Source organism: Hylobates moloch, unplaced genomic scaffold, assembly GCF_009828535.3.
Source record: "Hylobates moloch isolate HMO894 unplaced genomic scaffold, HMol_V3 SCAFFOLD_4, whole genome shotgun sequence".
In the NCBI taxonomy this organism is placed as follows: domain Eukaryota; kingdom Metazoa; phylum Chordata; class Mammalia; order Primates; family Hylobatidae; genus Hylobates; species Hylobates moloch.
In genome coordinates, this window is record NW_026652279.1 from 18,269,027 (window position 1) to 18,293,381 (window position 24,355).

Consider the following 24,355-nt stretch of genomic DNA (forward strand, 5'->3'; position numbering starts at 1 on the left):
CTTCATCCTATAATCCCAGCACTTTGGGAGGCTGAGGTGGGAGAATGGCTTGAGGTCAGGAGTTTGAGACCAGCTTGAGCAACAGAAGGTGACTCCATATAGCCAGGCATGGTGGCAAACACCTGTAGTTCTAACTACTTAGGAGGCTGAGATGGCAGCATCACTTCAGCCCAGGAGTTAGAGGCTGCAGTGAGCTATGATCACACTACTGCACTCTAGCTTGGGTGACAAAGTGAAACACTGTCTCTATAACAAAAACGAAACAACAAAAAAAAGAATTTTATTAGAAAAAATGGGAAATGGGACCTGAAGATTAGCTGCTTAGTGCTGAATCAATGTTCATTTCTTGATATTGTTGGTTTTGGGGGTGTTATGCCCTTTGTTTGTTGGAAATATAAACTAATTTATTTGGGTCATAGGGGATTGGTTTACGAGAGAAAAAAATCTCTGTCCATTTTTATAATATTTTTGTGAATTTGAGATTGTTTTAAAATAAAATAATTTTAAATATGTATATTGAATTGATATCTAATATAGACTTGCCTTCAAAACAGGGCCACATTTTTTTCATGTGATTTATTCTTTTCTTTTCGCAGGTGATGGTCTTTTAAGCCGTCCCATTTTTACTCAGGAGCCACATGATGTCATTTTTCCTTTGGATTTATCAAAATCTGAGGTCATCCTGAATTGTGCTGCTAACGGTTATCCTTCACCTCATTATAGGTAAAATCCTACCTCTGGGCACCACACTATTTTGTTCTTCGTCACTGAACCAAAACATACACAAAATAAAGTGTTTTATAAAATGTCCTAATTTGTAGTGTACAGCTCAAGGAATTTCTCTATGGGTATGCAGCCATGTGACAATCACTCAGATAAAGATATAGGCGTTTCCAGTACCCCAGGATGTTCCCTCATGCCGCTTTCCAGGCAGTAATTAACCCCCTACCCACCAGCTCCAAGTAACCATAATTATGTCTCTGTCTTATTGATCAGGTCTGCTTAGAACATTTATTCTTGAGATTGGTGCTGTGCATTGCCATATTGTGGTCAGAATTAAGAGAGAGAGGGAGAAGAGAGAAAGGGGAGAGAGAGGAAAGACAGGAAGCAAGTAACACAGGAAGCCAGGAAGAAAAGAAAGATAAAAGGAAAAAAAAATGAAGAGAAAGGAAGAAAAGATTTGTTTCCTCAATTTGAAAGACTAAAATGTAAGCTCATTTTGCATTTCCCACCCCTACCTCAATGTGGAACTGCAGCCTCAGTTGCTACATATACAATGATTATGAAAATGTTCTATAAAGAATGAATCAAGATGGACATCTAGATTTATTTCATCAGATAAAATTATGTGACTTCACTGATGGGTCACATCACTCAAAAATACTGATTTTAGAAAAATATGTTGAAGACAGATATGTACCCTCTAAGGCAGAAAGGGAATTTTTATTCTGGGCAAATAAGAAAAAAAAATCCTACATTTGTTTCTCACATATTATTTCTGGAATTATAGGGAGAAAGGGTCAGTAAGTTTTTGTTCTTATTTATAAAGTTGCAGCAAAGGCAGAATTTGATTCATATTGTGGGTGGAATTTAGAAATTTAAAAATATATGCATATATAAATATACATAGGTAAATAATAAAGATATTTAGTTAGTAGAAACTTCCTATGTAGTGTTAATACAGGAAAAGAAAATACATATTAAACTTTTGTAGCTTTTGGTTTTAAAACCATTTTTTTAGTCTTGTTTTACAGATGTGAAGCTGATATGACACACACAAAAAGTACAAATTTCAGTGCATTTTGGCAAAATAAGCTGGTTTAGCCTAATTTTATTTAGCAGTAAAAATACACTATTGATATGCATAGTTATTTACATCCTAAAATTGCCTAGATTAATTAGTTAAGTGACTTAAATGCACTTAATTAGCTAAATGACTTCAAAGCTAAAGGCAGTTCTACCTTATCTTGAATTTTTTTGAGCTAACTTCAGCATCTTGTTTTTACAACAAAGGAGCTGAAATACCATGTCTTCTCATTCCACATACTAAAGATTCCTTGTCTTTATCATACCCAAACCAATGAAAGTCATCTGTTAGGGGAAGATCCTTCACTTCACAAATTTGGAACACTCAATTCAGAGTTTGTTGATTTGTTAGTTTTTCTTAAATGATGAGCTGTCTTATTAGTTTAATGTATGGTTAAACATATGAAAATTTGATTAATACATTTATTGAGATCATCTAATACTTAAAGTAGTAATTTTATGTTTGAGAGCTAATTAGGTTGATCCTAGGGGTTAGTAGAGAAAGAACATAAGAATTCCTCTAACATGTTTTGAAAGTTTGCTGAATATAAGATAGACAAATAAATAAATAAATTATATATTTATATAAAAATATCTGTTGGCTTTTAACAAGTAGAAGGATATAAAATAGGTTCTCAAGATAATTTGCTAATTAGTTTTATCTGTGAAAAAATACACAGAATGAGGACGACAGTTTTCAATGTTGTTAAATGGCTTTTATTTCTAAGATACTTGTAAGCTAAAAGGCTAAAGACAAGTAATTTATGTGCTTATTTCCAGCCCCCCTAATCTGGTTTGGCTCATTTCTTTTTTTTTTAACGTTTAAGTTCAGGGGTACATATGCAGGTTTGTTATATAGATAAACTTGTGACATGGGGGTTTGTTGTACAAATTATTTCATTCATCCAGGCACTAACCCTGGTGCGTATTAGTTATTTTTCCTGATCCTCTCTCTCCTCCAATCCTCAATCCTCCAGCAGGCCCCAGTCTGTTGTTCCCCTTACTCATATACAAGAAACTATGGAAAAAGAGTGAGAAAAGAGTTAAGTTTTGGCCGGGCGTGGTGGCTCACGCTTGTAATCCCAGCACTTTGGGAGGCCGAGGCCGGAGGATCACGAGGTCAGGAGATCGAGACCAGGGTGAAACCCCGTCTCTACTAAAAAATACAAGAAATCAGCCGGGCGTGGTGGCGGGCGCCTGTAGTCCCAGCTACTCGGAGAGGCTGAGGCAGGAGAATGGCGTCAACCCGGGAGGCGGAGCTTGCAGTGAGCCGAGATTGCGCCACTGCACCCGAGCGGGGGCGGGAGGGGGAACCCCGTCTCCAAAAAAAAAAAAAAAAAAAGAATTAAGTTTTTATTGCTTAAATGTCAGACTCAGGCCCAACTTTATTGATAATAAAGCAAAGAACAGAGGTATTTCAGATAATGTGCATTACCAACAAAATGTAAAATTTTAGTTTTAATATGACCCTTTCTAACTTAAATTTTATTTTTTAAAAAGCCTCACAACTATATTCACCTTAGTTTGTGTGTGTGTACATGTATGTCTTAGAAGGAAAGCCTTTACAATTCACAGATTCTAACATTATTTGAGGTTACTTGGGTATAGTGTAAAGCAACATAAAAGAATCCTTGACTTAAAGTTATCATTTCTAGTCACAGCTCTATCAATCCATTGGTGACTTTGGAATAATCATTTTTCTCTCCTGGCATCATCTTCCTTATTCATAAAATGAGGCTGGGTTTGATTTTAAGATGTGTTTTCTTTCTTTTAGTAAATTCCATACAGCAAATGAAATCTCAGGGAAAATAAGCAATATTAAAAGCAAAGTTTTTGAAATAGCTTAAGCTTTCCCATGAAAAAGGACTAACCTTTATTCTTTCAAAGATCACATAACACATGAGAATATGAAGTCCAGCCCTGAAGCCCTGCAAAGGGAAGAGAAATGGGCTACCCAAAGATGGTGCTTTGGAAGGATTGCTTATACCTGGAAAGTCTAGGAAAATCATGTCTCAATGAATTAAGTTCTACCTCAGAATATATATTTGATTTGGAAAAATGAAATAACATGCACATAAATTATTTCTAAATAGGATATACTCTATCAGAAGAAAGGGTTTCTGAAAATCTCCTCTCTACCTGGTCACCAGAGGAGACTCCCTTCTGTAATTTCGTCTACTATACCCTAGTCATGAACACAACCTTAAGTCTGGAGAAGCTCTAGGCCTCTAAGAAAAAACTGTAATAGTAGTCACTCTGCCCTTCTGTTCTGTTTATTCATTTCCCCCAACTTTATCCTTTTAACAATCCTGTGAGATAAGCAGAATATACATTATTGCACACATTGTATAATTTGTGAAATGACTTCTGGAGAAATCAGAGGGCTTCTTCAAGTATACGCAGCAAGGGAATGTTAAAGCTAGGACCAGGATTCTTTCCACAGGGGTAACAGACTCAAATTCAGTGTACATCACATACATCACAATCACCCAGAGAGACTTAAAATTTAGATTTTGGCCGGGCGCGGTGGCTCACGCTTGTAATCCCAGCACTTTGGGAGGCCGAGGCGGGCGGATCACGAGGTCAGGAGATCGAGACCACGGTGAAACCCCGTCTCTACTAAAAAATACAAAAAATTAGCCGGGCACGGTGGCGGGCGCCTGTAGTCCCAGCTACTCGGAGAGGCTGAGGCAGGAGAATGGCGTGAACCCGGGAGGCGGAGCTTGCAGTGAGCCGAGATTGCGCCACTGCACTCCAGCCTGAGTGACAGAGCGAGACTCTGTCTCAAAAAAAAAAAAAATTTAGATTTTGGTGTTCTCTGTCAGAGGTCTGGGGATGGGCTCCGAAATAAGCCAGGCAGAGAGAGACAAATATCATCTGATCTCACTCATATATGGAATCTAAAAAAACTTGATTTCATAGAATCAACTCATAGAAGTAGAGTGTAGAATGGAGGTTATCAGAGGCTGAGTCAGGGATGGGCAGGAAGGGAAAGGGGACACCTGGGTCAAAGAGTGCAAAGTGATCTTTAGACAGGAGGAATAAGTTCTGGGATTTATTTGCACAGTAGAGGAATTATACTTAATGATAATGTATTGTATATTTCAAAATAGCTGGAAGAGAAGATTTTGAATGCTCTCACCACAGATAAATGATAGATTTTTGAGGTAATGAATATGCTCATTACTCTGATTTGATCATTACAAAATGCATACATGTATGAAAACATCACATTACTCCCTATAAATATGTGCAATCATTATTTGTCAATTAAAAATAAATAAAACAAAAAAAAAGAAACACATACTTTCAACAAATATACCATGTAATTCTAAAGCAAAGCCTAGTTTTGGAAAACACCAACAGGCACAAGCATGCACACACACACACACACACACACACACACACAAACACACACATATTATGGAAGGACAGCCAACAAACACAGACCACAATCATTATTCTTTTTTGTTTTTGTTTTTGTTTTTAAGACAGAGTCTTGCTCTGTTAGCCAGGTTGGAGTGCAATGATGCAATTTTGACTCACTGCAACCTCTGTCTCCCAGACTCAAGCATTTCTCCTGCCTCAGCCTCTGGAGTAGCTGGGATTACAGCCGTGTGCCACCATGCCCGGCTAATTTTTGTATTTTTTTAATAGAGACTGGGTTTCACCATGCTTGCCAGGCTGGTCTTGAACTCCTGACCTCAGGTAATCAGCCTGCCTCGGCTTTCCAAAGTGCTGGGATTACAGGCGTGAACCACCGCACCTAGCCCAGCCGTTATTCTTGACACAGGACTGAACTACTTAAAAGTGAAGGATGTTTCCCAACAAAGGGTCAAGATTTTAGTTCACATCCATTATGTTTTCTGGAACTAATATGATATTAATTCAGATACTAAAAATAATCATTTAAAACACATTTCCTAGGTTGCATCATAGGAAGACACTTGTCAGTATGTAATTCTACCAGAAACATGTGCATGACGATCATTTGAATTCATTAATACTGTTTCTCCATCAATTTAGACATGTTAATTAGGACAAAGCCCACACCAGGAGTTGAACCCCTGATCTATATGCGCAGTTTAATAATCATTGTACCATAGTGATCAGAATGATTATGGGGATACTGTGAAAAATTCATTTGCTGCAGCTAAGCCAACAACTTTGAATTTGTGTTGAAAAACAATTACTGAGCTTAATTAGGAGCATGTAATGATGACAGCAGTTATTTCAGTGATTGATTCCAAAATTAAAAAGCGCTGGCAAACTAAGTATGGTATATCCTATGCTTGCAAAATGATAGGGAACATGGAAGTCTAAAGGTTGTGCCCTGTAAGCAAATTATCAAAAACTATATTAGAGTGCTGGCAAGGAGAATATTGGTGTCTTGAGACAGGCCTAAAGAAAGAAAAGTTTTGGAGGGTTTTATTACTGTTTTTTTTTTTTTTCACTTTTTTCTTACCCTAATATTGAAAACAAGTAGCAGCCTCTACAAATTCCTCTAGAAAAAAATGATCGTAGAAAATCCAGGCAAATGAAATGTACTCTTTGACTGCTGTCTTTCAAATTTCAGGTGTGCAGGAAATGGCTAAATAATTTAAAAGTTAACAGAGTTGGTTCAAACCCTTTGATTGATTTAATATCTGATCGATCACATCACATATTTAACATGGTAGAGGATTACCTAAGTTCATATTTCTTTTCTACTTGGTAGGCATTTGTCAGATTCTCCCCATGGGATGTTTGAAGATGCGCCTGAAGAAGTTAATGACATTTGAATTAATTCTGTATTTTTAGTAGAGACGGGGCTTTGCCATGTTGCCCAGGCTGGTCTCAAACTCCTAGCCTCAAGCTATCTGCCCACCATGGCCACCCAAAGTGCCGGGATTACAGGCATGAGTTTCTGCACCCAACCTCTTTGAATTAATTCTGTAAAACGTTAATTTTAAAAAATTAACCACTCCCACCAAAATATTTTTAATACGATTTTGGTATAAAGGGGAGAATCATAGCAAAGCTGCCATAAACCCTAAAAAACACAGTTTGGAAATTGGCTATATTCCATAGGAAAAGATCATTCACTTGTTTTCCTAAATGATTGTGATGGGGTTCAGGACACACCACCTCAAAATATGGCACCTTGGCATTTGAGAAAATAGCAGAAGCAGGAAGATCATTCTCACCTTCCCCTCACTCTTCTTCTCTGAAGCAGGTCATAAAACCTTTATTCCAGAGGTATCATTTCTATACCCTGAGGAAAAATATACCCTTTTCCTCCTCAAAGACACAGAGAAACCAAGAAGAATTGGAACAAAAGGCCTTGCTAACTTCCTGCCAGTTTCTTATCATTAGATCATACCCTCTTTTTACAATCATACTTCTGCAGGACTGTCTACTCTTCATCAAAACTAGCATTAAAAACACACACATTTTCCTGTTTTTTAGGATTTTTTTTTTCTGAAGGCTTTCATGTCATGGAATATTTGTATTACATAAAATTATATGTTTTTCTCTTATTAATCTTCCTTTGCTTCTAGAGACCTCAGCCATGAACCTAGCAATGAGTGAGAAAAGATATTTTTCTAGACGTACAACTGTTTGTCATTATTCAACAGTTTTAAGTGTTTATTTTAAAAAATGGCCTATGTGACTATACACAGCCTGTGCCCTAGGAATGTATCTCATTAGATATATATGATTCATGCTTCAAAATATTTGGAGATTTTGGTGGAGTTGGGAGTTTCAAGGTAGGAAAAGTGAGTCTGGTTAGAGATAATTATCAGGTATTCATTTGTCTTTAAAAATGACCAAATAAAATTTCTAAAACTAGTTATGAATCTTTGAAAGTAAATATAACTCTAAGACCCTTCAGCTAGTTAATTCATGCACTAAAGAATTGTTGACTAATAGCTAAGCCAAGAGAATTTCTGCTTCTCAAAATAAAAACCTCTCAAACAGCACTTGCTTTGCTAAAGTATAATTTTAGTTTGGCATTTCTAAGTACCATTGAAATATTTTCAACATGATTAATTTTCCAAGTAACATACTAACAGAGGTAATCATGTTCTGAAGTAGTCAGGTTATTATTGTTTTGTTATCAGCCTTGAATTGGCATTGTAAAATTATTCTTGCCATTTTTAATACACGCTTCTTGAATTCCTATCTTTAAATCATTTTGACATTCAATTTTGTGCTACCAGTTGTGGATGTTCAGGTAAGGTATATGTTATTTGAAAAGTCACTAAAGGAATAGGTTGGCCAGTATTATTGACTGACTGTCTAATTTTTATTTCGCATGTTGAGAGTTCTGTTTCCTCTATGTATACATTTGGGTGAATGTAACATATAAAGAGTACATCTTTCAAATAATCTAGTTACTGATCTCATCAAACCCACCAAGACAGCTACCTTTGGTAAAACTGGTAGGATTACCTCCACATGTAATCATGTTTTTTGGTGTTTTTTATAGTTGCAGGAATTAGAACTACATGTTGTTTAAGACAAATAGTCATTGACTCTGTATGTTATAAGCATAATTTTATTTTTTTTCCTTGAAGGTGGAAGCAAAATGGCACAGACATTGATTTTACTATGAGTTACCACTACAGGTTGGATGGAGGCAGTCTTGCAATCAGTAGCCCCCACACAGATCAAGATATTGGCATGTACCAGTGCCTGGCCACCAATCTTCTGGGAACAATTCTGAGTCGGAAGGCAAAGCTCCAATTTGCTTGTGAGTTTGGGGTAAATTTTGTAATCTGTGTCTCTGAAAATATAATATTCTTCTGATACACACATTTTAAAAATCTAGCTTTGCCAATAATATATTTGAGAATGAATATGACTTTATGGGCTTTTGACAATGTTCATTTTGTGAATCTAGATTCTTGAGTAAGAATTAAAAAACAGAGAAAAGATCAATGTTATTATATTTTGTGAATTATTTTTAGAAACATTTCTGAAAGTTTCAGACATAAATATTAAGATAAAGATATATGATATAGCATTATTTTTCTTTTTCTTTTGCATTGGATATTAATGTGGAGAGCACAGGAAGAAAAAGCTGAGGGCAGAGATGTCATCTGGGGGAGGTGGGCGTTCTCCTAAGAAAAGCGATCATGCACCCATAGTTTGATGTAGGTGGAAATAAAGTGGTTGCCAAAGGCAGGCTTTATATTAACTGTAACAATGTCCAGCTGCATCACATAAATGTCATCCAAGTAATTACCTTGGTGACATTTGGGGACATTAGCAGATGAACAATAGACATACTGCGTCTAATATCCTTTATATATAGTGTTTCCAGGGACTGAAATGTTTCATACTGGATTCAGCAAAAGCCTTGTTTGAGAGTAATTATGTCTGTTGATGTGGATAAAGTAGAAGGCTTGCATTTCTCCCTTTGCACCAACCATTATGTCCCAGAGACTCTATCCAAGGAGCCAAAAAGTGAGCTGCTATCCCTGCAGGGCTCATAGAAATGTCTATACTGTCTGTTACTTTGAAAAAGTAATTGTTCTGAAATTTTATTAACAAATACATGCCCAAAACTCACCTTGTGAAACTACTTCAGTCATCAGTAGATACAGGAATTAATAACTGGGTCTGTTTCTCATTGCAAGTCGTGTGTTCCAAAGGTTATTCTACACCAGAGATCCCTGGATCTACACACAGTTCTCTTTATGTTGACCATTTTGGGGATGGCCTTGCTTCTGATTTTACACACACCATATACACATACACACATGCACACACATATACATATATACAGATATACACACATAAATACATTGCTAACTGTATCTGAATGCATTTGTAGCTATGGAAGTAAGAAGTGAATGTGGAAGTTTATTAACCTAAATAGAAGATGGAAAACGGTCAGTGGCTACTTTGGGACGTAGGATAAAAATATTTATAACACTTTATTTCTTCGTTTCAGCTAAGACTATCACCTGGAAAAATAATAGGGAACAAAATAACATAGAAACTTATGTTATAGAAATAAAGAATTGTTCCAGACTTTGAACGATTCTGCCATAGTAATTGTTTATTTCTCCTGCTTGGGTAAGAGATGACCCTACAACATAGACATGATATGAATCAGATTCCATAATCGTAAGTTTGACTCTTTGGTAAAGGAAACTCCATATAGCATATTTATTTGCTATACCTTCGAGTTTCTCTACAGTTATGATTCTGTCTACTCTCAAAAACAGTTGAATGTCTCTATCTCAAATTAATGCACTCTTTTATATAACCATATATTTCTTTTCCTTTGTTCTGTACTTTTTAACAAAAATATGTTTTAAAACGTCCTACATTATTATATCATACCTTCTTTATGCTTTAAAAATTTCGTGCATCTAGAAGTTTCCCTAGTTAAAACTTATTTTGTTTATGCCATATCAGAATAAAAGTCTCAATTAAGAAGAAATTGTATGCTTTCATCTGGCTAAGTGGGACAAATCAATGTTTCTGTCCTTATTGGCTTTCCTGTCTTATCATAAAATTTTCCGTTTTGGGGCAGAAGGTGTATGACTGTTGATCTTGAAGAGCATTTCTATTACCTTTAATGCAGAAAGTAAAATAGCCTATATCCATTAACTAATCTTTCTTCTGCAAAGTTAAAGGATCTTAGGCTCTAAGAGCTTGCAAAAACAAGAACCACAACATGGTGGTGGTGTCATGTCTGAAATATTTCTTACTGTATCCAGGGAGACATGTGCTAGAGTGTGGAAACAGAAAGAGTAAAGGGCATAAATGCAAGTCCCCAACCAAATGGAAAGTTCCTAAAGTGTATGAACTTTATCTTCATCTTAATTATAATTCCTCACAACCTCCTTCATAAATTTTTAACAGTATCAATTTTGGTAGAAAAGGCCTTTGGTGGGATAACCACAGCAGATAAATGCTGAGATTTTGTGAAACAGAGAGGCGTGAGTTCAAATTCTTCTTGTTAAATATCTAGCAGTATGAAATTAGGTCATTTCTTAACAACATTAAGCCTCTGTTAAGAAATCTATACAATGAGAATACAGCAGTAGCCACCACATAGGACAATGACATGGAGTCACTGAGAAAATGAATGTCAAGTCCCTGATCCATTATGGACCCTAGGGAAATGACAGCTCTAATTCTTCCTTTCACTATTATTACCTCTCTCAACTTGGACAAACATCTATATATTTCAAACCACTTGAGTTTCTTATGGAAACTCTTCTAGTTTACATTTGAAAACTTTCTATAGGCTAGTTTCTTGTTCTTTTGTTTTCATGTCAAATATAATACATGTGCTTTGACATATATTATTTCACCTGAATTGGACAACAGCTGTAGGAGGCAGTTGCTATCATTGCCCCCATTTTACAGATTAGAAGCCTGAGGCTCACCGATATTGGGGCTTTTGTTATTAGAGAAAAGTTGGAACTTGTATATAGACAAAGAAGACTTCAGACTCTAAAACTCATGCCCTTCATGTTACAGTATTGAGTCCTTCTCAAACACTGATCACATAGTTCATGTGGGCCTTCTTTCTTTGTTTCATTTGCTGCCACAGTAATTGTCTAAATAATAAACCATATCTTCAGGACAGAATGGTTCAAATAAGCCTGGCAGTAAATGCTGGTGATTCCTTGTCCACATCCGCTTTTGCAAGTGATGTGCCAACCACTGGCTATTAATACCCACAGATAATCCCTTTTTGCATTTCATGCCCCAAACCTCTCCATGGGATCAGGCTGAAACTAGACAACAGCTGCAACACCTCAATTAGCTTCTTAACTTGCTGTTTCCTTCTTCGCTCCCTGCCTTTCTCCTAAGAGGATTCCCTCAATAAATCATATGCCCTTGAATCCTTGCCTCAGGCTCTGCTTCTTTTTTTTTTTTTTTTTTTTTGAGACAGAGTCTCACTCTGTCGCCCAGGCTGGAGTGCAGTGGCGCAATCTCGGCTCACTGCAAGCTCCGCCTCCCGGGTTCACGCCATTCTCCTGCCTCAGCCTCTCCGAGTAGCTGGGACTACAGGCGCCCGCCACCACGCCCAGCTAATTTTTTGTATTTTTAGTAGAGACGGGGTTTCATCGTGGTCTCGATCTCCTGACCTCGTGATCTGCCCGCCTCGGCCTCCCAAAGTGCTGGGATTACAAGCGTGAGCCACCGCGCCCAGCCGCCTCAGGCTCTGCTTCTAAGGAATCCAAAGTGAGACAGAGATTAAACATTTAATATGAGATCTCCAATCTACTTACTGACAGAGAAAACAGGTCCAGAAGCCCCACTCCTATGAACTCCCATAGATAAGAACAAGCTATGCATCAAAATAAAAATGTATCAACTCCCTTGCTTCCTGGCGGTTGGCAGTCCATTGTAAAATGTCACTTTGACCTTCAGAACGAATGGCCTTATGAACAACCTTTCAGAATCTACCCTGTCCATGGCAGAAACGCTGCAGGGACATACCTCTAGATAATTGATGGCTTTTGTTTGTCACTTTTTTCCTGGTATTCAGTAATCCAAAAGCACACATTGAGTTTATTTTAGACACAGACTGTAACACTCTGCTTCATTATGAATCGTCTCATTATGAAACCGTCCTGAAATGTGGCCTGTATATAAAAACTACCTGTTGTGAAATATACTCCTAAATCAAATCTCTCTTTAACCAACTATGTAACTTAGACAAGTCATTCACTTCTCTGGACTTAGCTAAAGTATATTTTGAATTATTTGATTACAAAAGTCTCTTTCAGCTATTGTCATATAATCTGTCCTTCCAAATACTCAGGTAGATCCTATTTTAAGTATCTCTTTCTTCCCCAACCGAAACTCTACCCTAAAACACATTCAGCAGGAGTCTAGTCAACAAAGAGTTCTGTTATCATCCTGGCATTCTTGAATGATAAAACTAGTTTGACTTCTAAAATCACTTGTAGCTGCTTTTAATTTCTTTTATTTATCAAAAATTTTGGTGGTAAAGGTTGAATGTAGACCTCTTCCTTTTGTATGTATGTATGTTAATGAATTACTCTGTACTTGTGTGAGAGAGCATTGCATCTGTCATTGGTGTTTAAAATGTCATCCTTGAGAAAATGAGATAGGTGTTTTGAAAGAAACCCATGATATCACTCAGATGTAATTTTTAAATGCCTTTATAATATATAACTCTACCAATGAAAAGATAAACATTTATGATAAAAGGTAATCATGAATGGGACTTTCTGATCCTACACTATTTAATGTTTAATCACAGCTAGCATTTCAAATAAGTTTGCTCCATTATTGCAGAAGGAAAGGCAGCTGGGCTGGAGCCTCCTAATTGACTCTTCATTTATTCATCCTCCAAGCAACCGGAGAACACCTAATTTATATGCATCAAGTACTACACTAGGTCCTAAAGATTAAACGGTAAATAAGAAACAACTACTTCCTGTCTTCACAGAGCAGGCAGGGGAAACCTTTAATACAATTAAAAATAAGAAGAAAAGGAAAATAAAGGAAAGTGCTAACGCCTACGAAGTATTATGTGGCAGGCATTGTTCCAAACTCTTTATGTAAATTAGCTCCATTGATCCTCACAATCACCCTCTGAGAGTATCAGGATCTGCACTTTCAGATAAGCAGATGGAGGCACAGAAGAATGAACTAGCCTGCCTAAAATCACACACAGTATATGGGAGAGTCCGTTTTCAATTCCAGACAGAGTGAAGAGTCCATGCTCCTACCACCTACTGCACTGTCCCAAAACATCAAGTGAAGTGAGAAAGGTGAAATTAACCTATAACAGAGTGGAGCTCCAAGTGAGAAGTAGTGAAGTTTGTCTGAATTGGAGAAAAGGCAAGGGAAGCCTTTCAAAGGAAATGGGGCTTGCATTGAACCTTGACATGTTAGTTTGTGTTCTAGACAGAGAAAGTGGTGGAGAAAGTACAGGTCGGAAGAACACTAAGGAAATGCAGATGTGTGAACAATCTTCAAGTATCGAAGAAAGTGTGGGGAGGTGGGCAAAAGACCTGAGAACTGAAATGCAGAAAGCTAGGGATCAGAAATGACTGGTTTTCTAGGTTGAGACTGAAAACTAATTTGGAGCCACTTATAAGTAGTTCTTTATATGCAGGCCTAATCTGCAAACAATAGGATAATTTAGAGATATTATGAGATGCCAAAGAAACATGCAAAAATCCATCGTAGTACAATATTCCACACTCAGTATGACACTGTGTACAGGTGTTAATTTATGGTTAAATGGGTGTGCCAGTATTGCCCATTTCATATAGGATTACTGTGAGGACCAAATATATTATGTGGAAAGCAGAGGGCAAGGGCAACTGATAGACTGGTGTGAGTTGAAGATGGCGAGATAGGCAGGGGTCTGGCCATACAAATATTAATAGGCCAAGTTTTGTATTTTACTGCTTATCCTAAGAACAATGGAACCGTTCTGAATAATGTTAAGGGTGTTGAAGTTGTTTATAAAATGTAGTTTGAAGCCGGGCGTGGTGGCTCATGCCTGTAATCCCAGCACTTTGGGAGGCCAAGGCGGGCGGATCACAAGGTCAGGAGTTTGAGACCAGTCTGGCCAACATAGTGAAACCCCGTCTGTATTAAAAATACAAAAAATTAGCCAGGTGTGGTGGTGTGCACCTGTAATCCCAGCTACTCGGGAGCCTGAGGCAGTAGAATCACGTGAACCCGGGAGGCAGAGGTTGCAGTGAGCTGAGATCGTGCCACTACACTCCAGCCCGGGCAACAGAACGAGACTCTGTCTCAAAAAAAAAAAAAATGTAGTTTGAAATACCACATATTATTTCCTTAAATATGTTAGTCTGTCATATTAATGATATTATTGATATTATCAAAACCATAGTACACATACTTAGGGGGCATCCCAAACCTCAGTTTTTATAATATACAATGGAATTAAAGAATTCTTGCACCACATCACAGGATTGATTTTAAATGGTTCAAGGTTAAAATGCAGTAAGAATGCATTTTAAAGGGATATAAACATGTAGGCATTTACAATCATCATAATTTTTTCCAGAGGAATGCAAAGGGTTTTACACCTGCCGTGCCATTCATCTTTATTCTATACCTATAAGCTATTCTTAACCATGTTTCACAGGTGAAGACATTGAAAGGCAGGACAACTATGTTACTTGCCCAAGGTCAACTAACCTACAGCAGACCCAGAATTTCTAACATTTCCTTCTTGAAACAACTTTTTAAATATATATTTATTTTGTAGACAGGCGAAGTAAATCAGAATTCTCATGAATTTAATGCCATATTCAAAGAAAAACAAAAAAAGGTAAAGTCGTAACATAAAGGTCTTTGACTCCTTACGGAAAGATTCTAAGATATTTGTGTATTTAAAGGTGATAAATATTTTTATTTCTATCTTTTGACCGGGGTCTTATAAGCAAGAACAAAACCCCTCACATTTAGAAATAAATTTTAAGAGTTTCCAAATGCCTTAAAATTCTTTCATATATAAGAATGTAAAAGCAGTTATACATGATCCCGATGATATGGTGATAAAGTGCATTTATATCAGAAAAAGAAATTAAGACCCAGGAGAAGAAGGTTTAAAAATAACACTTAAAAATGCTTGTGGAAACTGTAAAGTCTCTGATAATTGTGAAGTGCGTATTAAGTGGGTAATGCATACCTAATTATAAATGAAAATGCTAAATGGCTTTTAACCTTTTTTCTACATCAGAAAAGAACTAGCTGAACAAAAGTCATGAAGAAATTTCTTTAATTTCTTAAATTAAAAAAGTTGGTAAATTAGTATTGATTTTTTCAGTATCATTTTCAAATAGCATAAACGGTGTTACAATGAATTGAATATTCTCAATTTGTCTTAATGAAATAACAGCATAACCACCAGTTGTTATCATATCAAGGAGAAAACTTTGTCTTTGCTTTTAAAAATAATTCAGATCTTAAACAAATAGACCGTAAGCAGTTGCATGGTTAAATTACAGCAAGCCACTGTTATATTTATATTTAAAATCAACAGGGAAGTAGATTATTCAATGCTTTAGCCTCATTTTTTCCACACTATCGCTGCTGGAAATCTATTTATGTGTCTTATCAGAAATGGTACTTTTTCAAAATTCAGGCCTTCTCCCACTGCCTACTTCTACTTATATTCAGCAGGAGCTAGGTTTTTTAGTTCATTTGAATAAAATTGCACAGGCTAAGAGTTGGGATGGGAGAGGAAAATATCAGAAAGTAAGGTATCAAAGCTGGGAGTTTCTGCTTTACAAAACTGAGACAGATGCACGAGCTGAAATGCTTGTTTATCACTCTTAATGTTATTTGACAAACTGTTTCAAGGAATTTACGAACGTAGCACTAAAGATTTTGCTTCTAAGATTTATAAAATTGGTTCAAATTACAGTGATTTTTTTGCATTAAAGGATCAGACAAATATTTCTGTTTATTTATATATAAATAAATAAATATATAATACCTATAAAGAGCATTTATAAGTAATAATGTGTATATAATTATCTGAATATATATCCAATATTGTCTGAAAAGTAAATCAGATTCAGGTGTTTAAATAGCAAATCCAGGAGAGAAGATGGCAGATAAGAGGCAAGACTAGCTTGCAGCTCCTGCTGGGAGGGACAGAGCAGCATGTGGAGACCCACATCATAGTTTGCCCCAGAAACTACCCCACGAACATACCAGGAAAGCCGAGAGAATCCACAAATCCTTTGAAAGAACTGGATCACCGCTGCAGGCTCTCTGAGATGCAGAAAAACTGTGAGTCTGCTGGCTTTCTCAATAGGGAGGCTGGTGGTCTGGGGCAGGTTCTTAGCCCTGGTCACTGGCTGCCTGGAAATAGACTCAGTGCCGTTGCGGGCGGGTGGGGCATGGTGGGAATGAGACTGGCCTTTAGGACTCACGCCGTGTGGGGGTGGGGTGAGGCCTGTGACTGCCAGTTTTCCCTCACTTCCCTGGTGAACTGTATGACTCAGCAGAGGCAGCCATAATCCGCCTGGGAATATAACTTCATCGGACTGGGAACCGTACCCCCATCCCTCACAGCAGCTGCAGCAAGCCCCACCCAAGGAGAGGCTGAGCTCAGGCACACCTTATCCCTATCCCCACCTGGTGTCCTTTCTCTATGTGTCCTGGTAGCCAAAGACAAAAGTCATAATCTCATGAAAGCTCTATCACCCTGCCCACCACCTGAGAAACCTGAATACTTAACAAAATGTCCGTAGAGCAAGTTTGCATCCTCCACATAGGACCACAGCTGATGCACTCCTGAAAGCGCCATCTCCTGGCTGGAGGCCAATCAACACAAAACCAGCACTAAACAAAACACAACCAAGGACCCTGACAGCGTTCACTTCACTCCCCTACTACCTCCACCAGAGCAGGTGGTGGTATCCACAGCTGCAAGACCTAAAGATGGATCACATTACAGGACTCTGCAGACACTCCCCAGTACCAGCCAGAGCCTGGTAGCTCCACTGGGTGTTAGATCCAGAAGAGCAAAGCCATCACTACAGTTCAGTTCTCAGGAAGCCCCATTCCTAGGGGAAGAGGGAGAACACCGAAACAAGGGAGCACCCCATGGGACAAAAGAATCTGAACAGCAGCCCTTGAATCCCAGATCTTCCCTCTGACATAATGTACCCAAATGGGAAGAAACCAGAAAGACAATTATGATAATATGACACAATAAGGTTCTTCAACTCCCCCAAAAGATTATGCCAGCTCACCTGCAATGGATCGAAACCAAGATGAAACTTCTGAATTGCCAGGAAAATAATTCAGAAGGTTAATTATTAAGCTAATCAAGAAGGCACCAGAGGCCAGGCGCGGTGGCTCACGCCTGTAATCCCAGCACTTTGGGAGGCTGAGGTGGATGGATCATGAGGTCAGGAGATCAAGACCACCCTGGCTAACATGGTGAAACCCTGTCTCTACTAAAAAATACAAAAAATTAGCCAGGCGTGGTGGTGGGCGCCTGTAGTCCCAGCTACTCGGGAGGCTGAGGCAGGAGAATGGCGTGAACCGGGGAGGCAGAGCTTGCAGTGAGCTGAGATCACGCCACTGCACTCCAGCCTGGGCAACAGTGCGAGACTCCATCTCAAAAAAAAAAAAAAAAGCCCCAAATAAAGGTGAAGTCCAGCTTAAAGAAATTAAAAACATGATACAGAAAATGAAAGGAAAATTCTTCAGTGAAATAGATAGTATAAATAAAAAACAATCACAAGTTCTGGAAATCGAGGACACACTTAGAGTAATGTAAAATGCACTGGAAAGTCTAAGCAATAGAATCAAAGAAGCAGAAGAAAGTACTTCAGAGCTCTAAAACAAGGCTTTCGAATTAACCCAGCCCATCAAAGACAAAACAATAATAAATAATAATAATAATCATAATTTAAAAAAAATAAGCAAAGCTTCCAAGAAGTTTGAGACTACGTTGAATACCCAAACCTAAGAATAATTGGTGTTCCCGAGGAAGAAGAGAAATCTAACAATTTGGAAAATATATTTGAGAGAATAATCCAGGAAAAGTTCCTCGGCTTTGCTAGAGATCTAGACATCCAAATACAAGAAGCTCAAAGAACATATGGGAAATTCATCACAAAAAGATAATCACCTGGGCACATAGTCATCAGGTTATCTAAAGTTGAGACAAAGGAAACACTCTAAATAGCTATGAGACAAAAGCATCAGGTAACCTATAAAGGAAAACCTATCAGATTAACAGAAGATTTCTCAGCAGGAACCCCACAAGCTAAAAGGGATTGGGATTCTATTTTTAGCCTCTTAAACAAAACGACTATTAGTCAAGAATTTTGTAACCAGTTAAAGTAAGCTTCATAAATGAAGGAAAGACACAGTCTTTTCCAGACAAATAAATGCTGGGAGAATTTGCCACTACCAAGCCAACACTACAAGAACAGCTAAAAGGAGCTCTAAATCTTGAAACAAATCTTCAAAATACACAAAAATAGAACCTCCTTGAAGCATACATCTCACAGAACCTATATAACAATAACACAATGAAAAAAACAAAAAACAAAACAAAAAAACCTCCAAGGTATTCAGGCAACAAAATAGCATGGTGAATAGAATAGTACCTCACATCTCAATACTAACATTGAAAGTAAATGGCCTAAATGCTCCATTTAAAAGATACAGAGTGGCAGAATAAACGAGAATTCTGCAGTCAAGTTTCTGCTGTCTTCAGGAGACTCAACTAACACAGAAGAACTCAAATTTACTTACAGTAAAGGGGTGGAAAAAGATATTCCATGCAAATGGACACCAAAAGCAAGCAGGAGTAGCTATTCTTATATCAGACAAAACATACTTTAAAGCAACAGCAGTTTAAACAAAGAGGGACATTATATAATGATAATAGTCCAACAGGAAAATATCACAGTTCTAAATATATATGCACCTAACACTGGTGCTCCCAAATTTATAAAACAATTACTACTATACCTAAGAAATGAGATAGATGGCAACACAATAATAGTGGAGGACTTTAATACTCCACTGACAGCACTAGACAAGTCATCAAGACAGAAAGTCAACAAAAAAACGATGGACTTAAACTATATTCTAGAACAAATGAACATAAGAGATATTTACAGAAAATTCTATCCAACAACTGCAGAATATACATTCTATTCATCAGCACATGGAACACTCTCCAAGATAGACCATATGATAGACCACAAAACAAGTCTTAGTAAATTTAAGAAAATCGAAATTATATCAAGTACTCTCTCAGACCACAGTGAAATAAAATTGGAAATCAACTCCAAAAGGATCCCGCAAAACCAGGCAAATACATGGAAATTAAATAATCTGCTCCTGAATGATCAAACAAAAAGCTGCGTCTTTGAAAAGATAAATAAAATTGATAGACTGTTAGTGAGATTAACCAAGAAGAGAGAAGCTGCAAATAAGCTCTATTAGAAATGAAACGGGAGATGTTACAACTGATACCACAGAAATACAAAAGATTATTGAAGGCTGCTATGAACACCTTCACATGCATAAACTAGAAAACCTAGAGGAGATGGATAAATTCCTGGAAATATACAATTCTCCTAGATTAAACCAGTAAGATACAGAACTGGAAAAAGATAGGGAAGCTCACTTTCACTCTTTCTGTTCAACATAGTACTGGAAGTCCTAGCCAGAGCATTCAGACAAGAGAAAGAAATAAAGGACATCCAAATTGGTAAAAAAAGAAGTCAAACTGTCTCTGTTTGCTGACGTTATGATTGTATACCTAAAAAACCCTAAAGATTCATCCAAAAAGCTTCTGGAACTGGTAAATGAATTCACCAAAGTTTCCAGATACAAAATTAAAGTACGCAAATCAGTAGCTCTGCTATCTACCAACAACGACCAAGCGGAAAATCAAATCAAGAACTCCAGCCCTTTCACAATATCTGCAAAAACAAACAAACAAACAAACACTTAGGAATATACCTAACCAAGGATGTGAAACACCTCTACAAGGAAAACTACAAAACACTGCTGACAGAAATCACAGACGACACAAACAAATGGAAACACATCCCATGCTCATGGATGGGGAGAATCAATATTGTGAAAGTGACCACACTGCCAAAAGCAGTCTACAAAGTCAGTGCAATTCCCATCAAGATAGCACCATCATTCTTCTCAGAACTAGCAAAAACAATCCTAAAATTTATATGGAACCAAAAAAGAGCCCACATAGTCAAAGCAAGACTAAGCAAAAAGAACAAATCTGGAAGCATCACATTACCTGACTTCACCCTGTTCTCTGAGGCCATAGTCACCAAAACAACATGGTACTGGTATAAAAGTGGCACATAGACCAATGGAACAGAATAGAGAACCCAGAAATAAAGCCAAAAACTTACAGTCAACTGATATTCAACAAAGCAAACAAAAACATACAGTGTGGAAAGGACACCCTATTCAACAAATGGTGCTGGGATAATTGGAAAGCCCTGTGTAGAAGAATGAAACTGGATCCTCATCTCTCACCTTATACAAAAATCAATTCAAGATATATCAAAGACTAAATGTAAGACCTGAAACCATAAAGATAATGGGAAATAACATTGGAACAACACTTCTAGACATTGGCTTAGGCAAAGACTTCATGAGCAAGAACACAAAGCAAACACAACAAAAACAAAGATAAATAGATGGGACTTAATTAAACTAAAAAGTTCACAGCAAAAGAAATAATCATGAGAGTTTACAGACAACCCACAGAGTGGGAAAAAGTCTTCACAACCTATTTATCCAACGAATGACTGATATCCAGAATCTACAAGGAACTCAAAGAAATCAGCAAGAAAAAAACAAACAATCCCATTAAAAAGTGGGCTAAGGACATGAACAGACAATTCTCAAAAGAAGATATACAAATGGCAAACAAGCACAAATGGGAAAATGCTTAACATTGCCAATTATCAGGAAAATGTAAATCAAAACCACAATGCAATACAACCTCCCTCCTGCAAGAATTGCCATAATCAAAAACTCAAAAAATAATAGACATTGGCATGGGTGTGGTGAAAAGGGAACACTTTTACACTGTTGGTGGGAATGTAAACTAGTACAATCACTATGGAAAACAGTGTTGGAGAGTCCTTAAAGGACTAAAAGTAGATCTACCATTTGATCCAGCAATCCCACTACTTGGTGTCTACCCAGAGGAAAAGAAGTTATTATACTAAAAAAAAAAAAAAAAAAAACCTTGCACACATATGTTTATAGTAGCACAATTTGCAATAGCAAAAATATGGAACCAGCCCAAATGCCTATCAATCAACAAGTAGGTAAAGAAAATGTGGTATATATATATATATATATTTATATAGCATGGAATACTACTCAGCCATAAAAAGGAATGAAATAATGGCATTCACAGCAACCTAAATAGAATTGGAGACTATTATCGTAAGTGAGGTAACTCAGGAATGGAAAATCAAACATCATATGTTCTTATTCATATGTGGGAGCTAAGCTATGTGTACACAAAGCATAGGAATGATACATTGGATTTGGGGGATTGGGGAAAGGGTGGGGAGGGTGGTGAGGGATAAAAGATTACATATTGGTTACAGTGTACATGGCTCAGGTGACGGGTGCACCAAAATCTCAGAAATCACCACTAAAAAGATTATTCATGTAACCAAGCACCACCTGTTTCCCAAAAACCTATTGAAATAAAAAAAGGAAAATAAATAAATAACATTATTGGAACAATAAGAAAGCCAAAAACAAACAAATAAACAGCATATACAAATAATAGTTTTGATGGAAATCCATTGAAATGTTAATTATGTTTTAAAGCAGGAGTGTCCAATCTTTTGGCTTCCCTGGGCTACAGTGGAAGAAGAATTGTCTTGGGCCATATATAAAATACACTAATTTTTAGCTGATGAGCTAAAACAAATTGCAAAAAACTCTCATAACGTTTTAAGAAAATGTATGAATTTTTGTTGGGCCACATTCAAAGCCATCCTGGGTTGCACACAGCCTGAGGGCTGTAGGTTGGACAAGCTTGTTTTAAGGTATCAATTTATGCTCTTCTTTTCCCTAGAAGTAAAATATATAAAGAAAAGTACAAAAAACATGAGCAGATAGATCAATGAAATATTATTAAGCTAGATCCAGAAATAGATATTTCCAACACCCCCAGAAGGTCCGCCCATTATGTCCCCTTCTAGTTATGACTTCCTCCTTCTGCCTCAAAGATGAGTCATATCTTAACCTGTGAATTTGTAATTATTATTGCTTTTTAACTTTATATGAATAAAACCATGCAATATATGATATATTGCTTCAAGTCTGGATTATTAGCCAACCATGTTTCTGAGATCCTTTTATATTGTTGTAGGTAGCTGTAGTTCATTTTCCTTATCACATATAATATTTTATTGTATGAATATAATGCAGTTTATGTGGAACTTTTACTGTTATTGGAAAATTGCATTATTTCTAAGTGCATTCTTCTATGATTATTCTTGCACATGTCTTTGGGAGATCTGTGTAAATATTTCTCTGTTGCATATACTAGGAATCAGAATTATAGGGAAATTGGGCATGCATATGACAATTTTAAAAGATAACACCAAATTGTTGTCTATAGTGATTTTATTAATTTGTACTCTCTCCAGTAATGTTTTTTTCTATATTCTTGACAACACTTGATATGATTAGTCTTTTAAAAAATTTTAGCCTTTTTGGGGAGAAAGTAAAAAGTGTCTCATTTTGGTTTAGCTTCTGTTTCCTGATCACTAATGAAACTGAGCACTTTTTAAAATTATTATTGGCTATTTGGAAATCTCCCTCCTTCCCCTTGGTTTCTAGGAATAACTTAATTCATTTTTCCATATTTTAATTGAGTTGTCTTTGTTTTCATTAGTGATTGATTCTAGAGAAGATCACAATGTTGCTTTTATGTGTAGGAAACCACTTCTACTGTGTCACTTGCATTTTCACTCTCTTAATCACGTCTTTTGATAAACAAAAAAAAATTTAAATTTAACATAGTTCAATCTATTTGTCTTTTTCTTTTTGAGATGTTTTTTGTAAAAAGCTTAAGAACTATTTTCCTGCCTTGAGATCATATTTTCCTATGCTGTCTTCTATAGTGTATTTTGTCCTTCGTATTTAAATTATAATGCACCTGCATTTTATTTGTTTATTCATTTATTTGCATGGTGTAAAATTGGTTCAATATACATTTTCTTCTAAAGGGATCCAGTTGAGCCAGAACGTATATGAAAGATGCAATCCTTTCTTTGCTATTCTACAGTGCCATCTCTAAAGTGAATTAAATCTGCATGCCTGCTTGAGCCTGCTATTGACCTCTTTTTTCTCTCTTCGTTTGTTGTATTTGTAAATGCCATAATCTAGTAATTACTGCAGTCTTACAATAAGTCTTAATATCTGGTAGCTTTAATAGACTATATGATTTTAAGAAAAAGAGGCTTGAATTGTAAGTGAAACCAAGGGAGAATAAAATCCAAAGAGAACCAGAGGAGAATAAAAATTCATGCCATGAGATACAATCCATTATGAAAATTGAGCTTTAAAAAGCTTTAGAATTAGTGACCAAGGCAAAGAGGGGTACATATCTTTCATTGGATAAAAATATAACAACTCTTTCTGTGAATATAATCACTCACTCTGAGTGTAAAATACCTGAGGGAAGCTTCTCCTGTGAACCTGCATCAAGAGCAGTGGGTGATTCAGTGGATTATAGCCCCCTCACAGACATGCAATGCTGGCGTTATGGTAGCTTCCTATAGCATATCTCAAAAATAATAGCTACCATGTATTAGGTATTTATTAAGCCTTTTACATAATATTTGTTAGAAAACTTCCCAAACTATGTGTCTGGTTTGCTACCACTATAGCCAATGGCACTGGACATCTCTCTATTCTCTGACTGCAGCTATTACAAGAGCATCAATAGGTTCTCTAAAATGCAGACAGTAGAAAAGAGTTGCTAAATTTGTCAAACTTTAAGTGAATCTAATGCTTATTTTTT

General features: G+C 36.8%; 1 protein-coding gene across 5 annotated transcripts in view; it reads left to right on the forward strand.

Moving 5' to 3' along the window:
• CNTN6 (contactin 6) overlaps positions 1-24,355 on the forward strand; it is a 356,073-nt gene that overhangs the window by 134,668 nt on the left and 197,050 nt on the right. For all 5 annotated transcript variants that reach the window (XM_032149519.2, XM_058437172.1, XM_032149518.2 and 2 more), the window contains 2 exons: positions 597-723; positions 8,367-8,542. In XM_032149519.2, the coding sequence (XP_032005410.1) occupies positions 597-723; positions 8,367-8,542 (303 nt within the window). The remainder of the gene's footprint in view (positions 1-596; positions 724-8,366; positions 8,543-24,355) is intronic.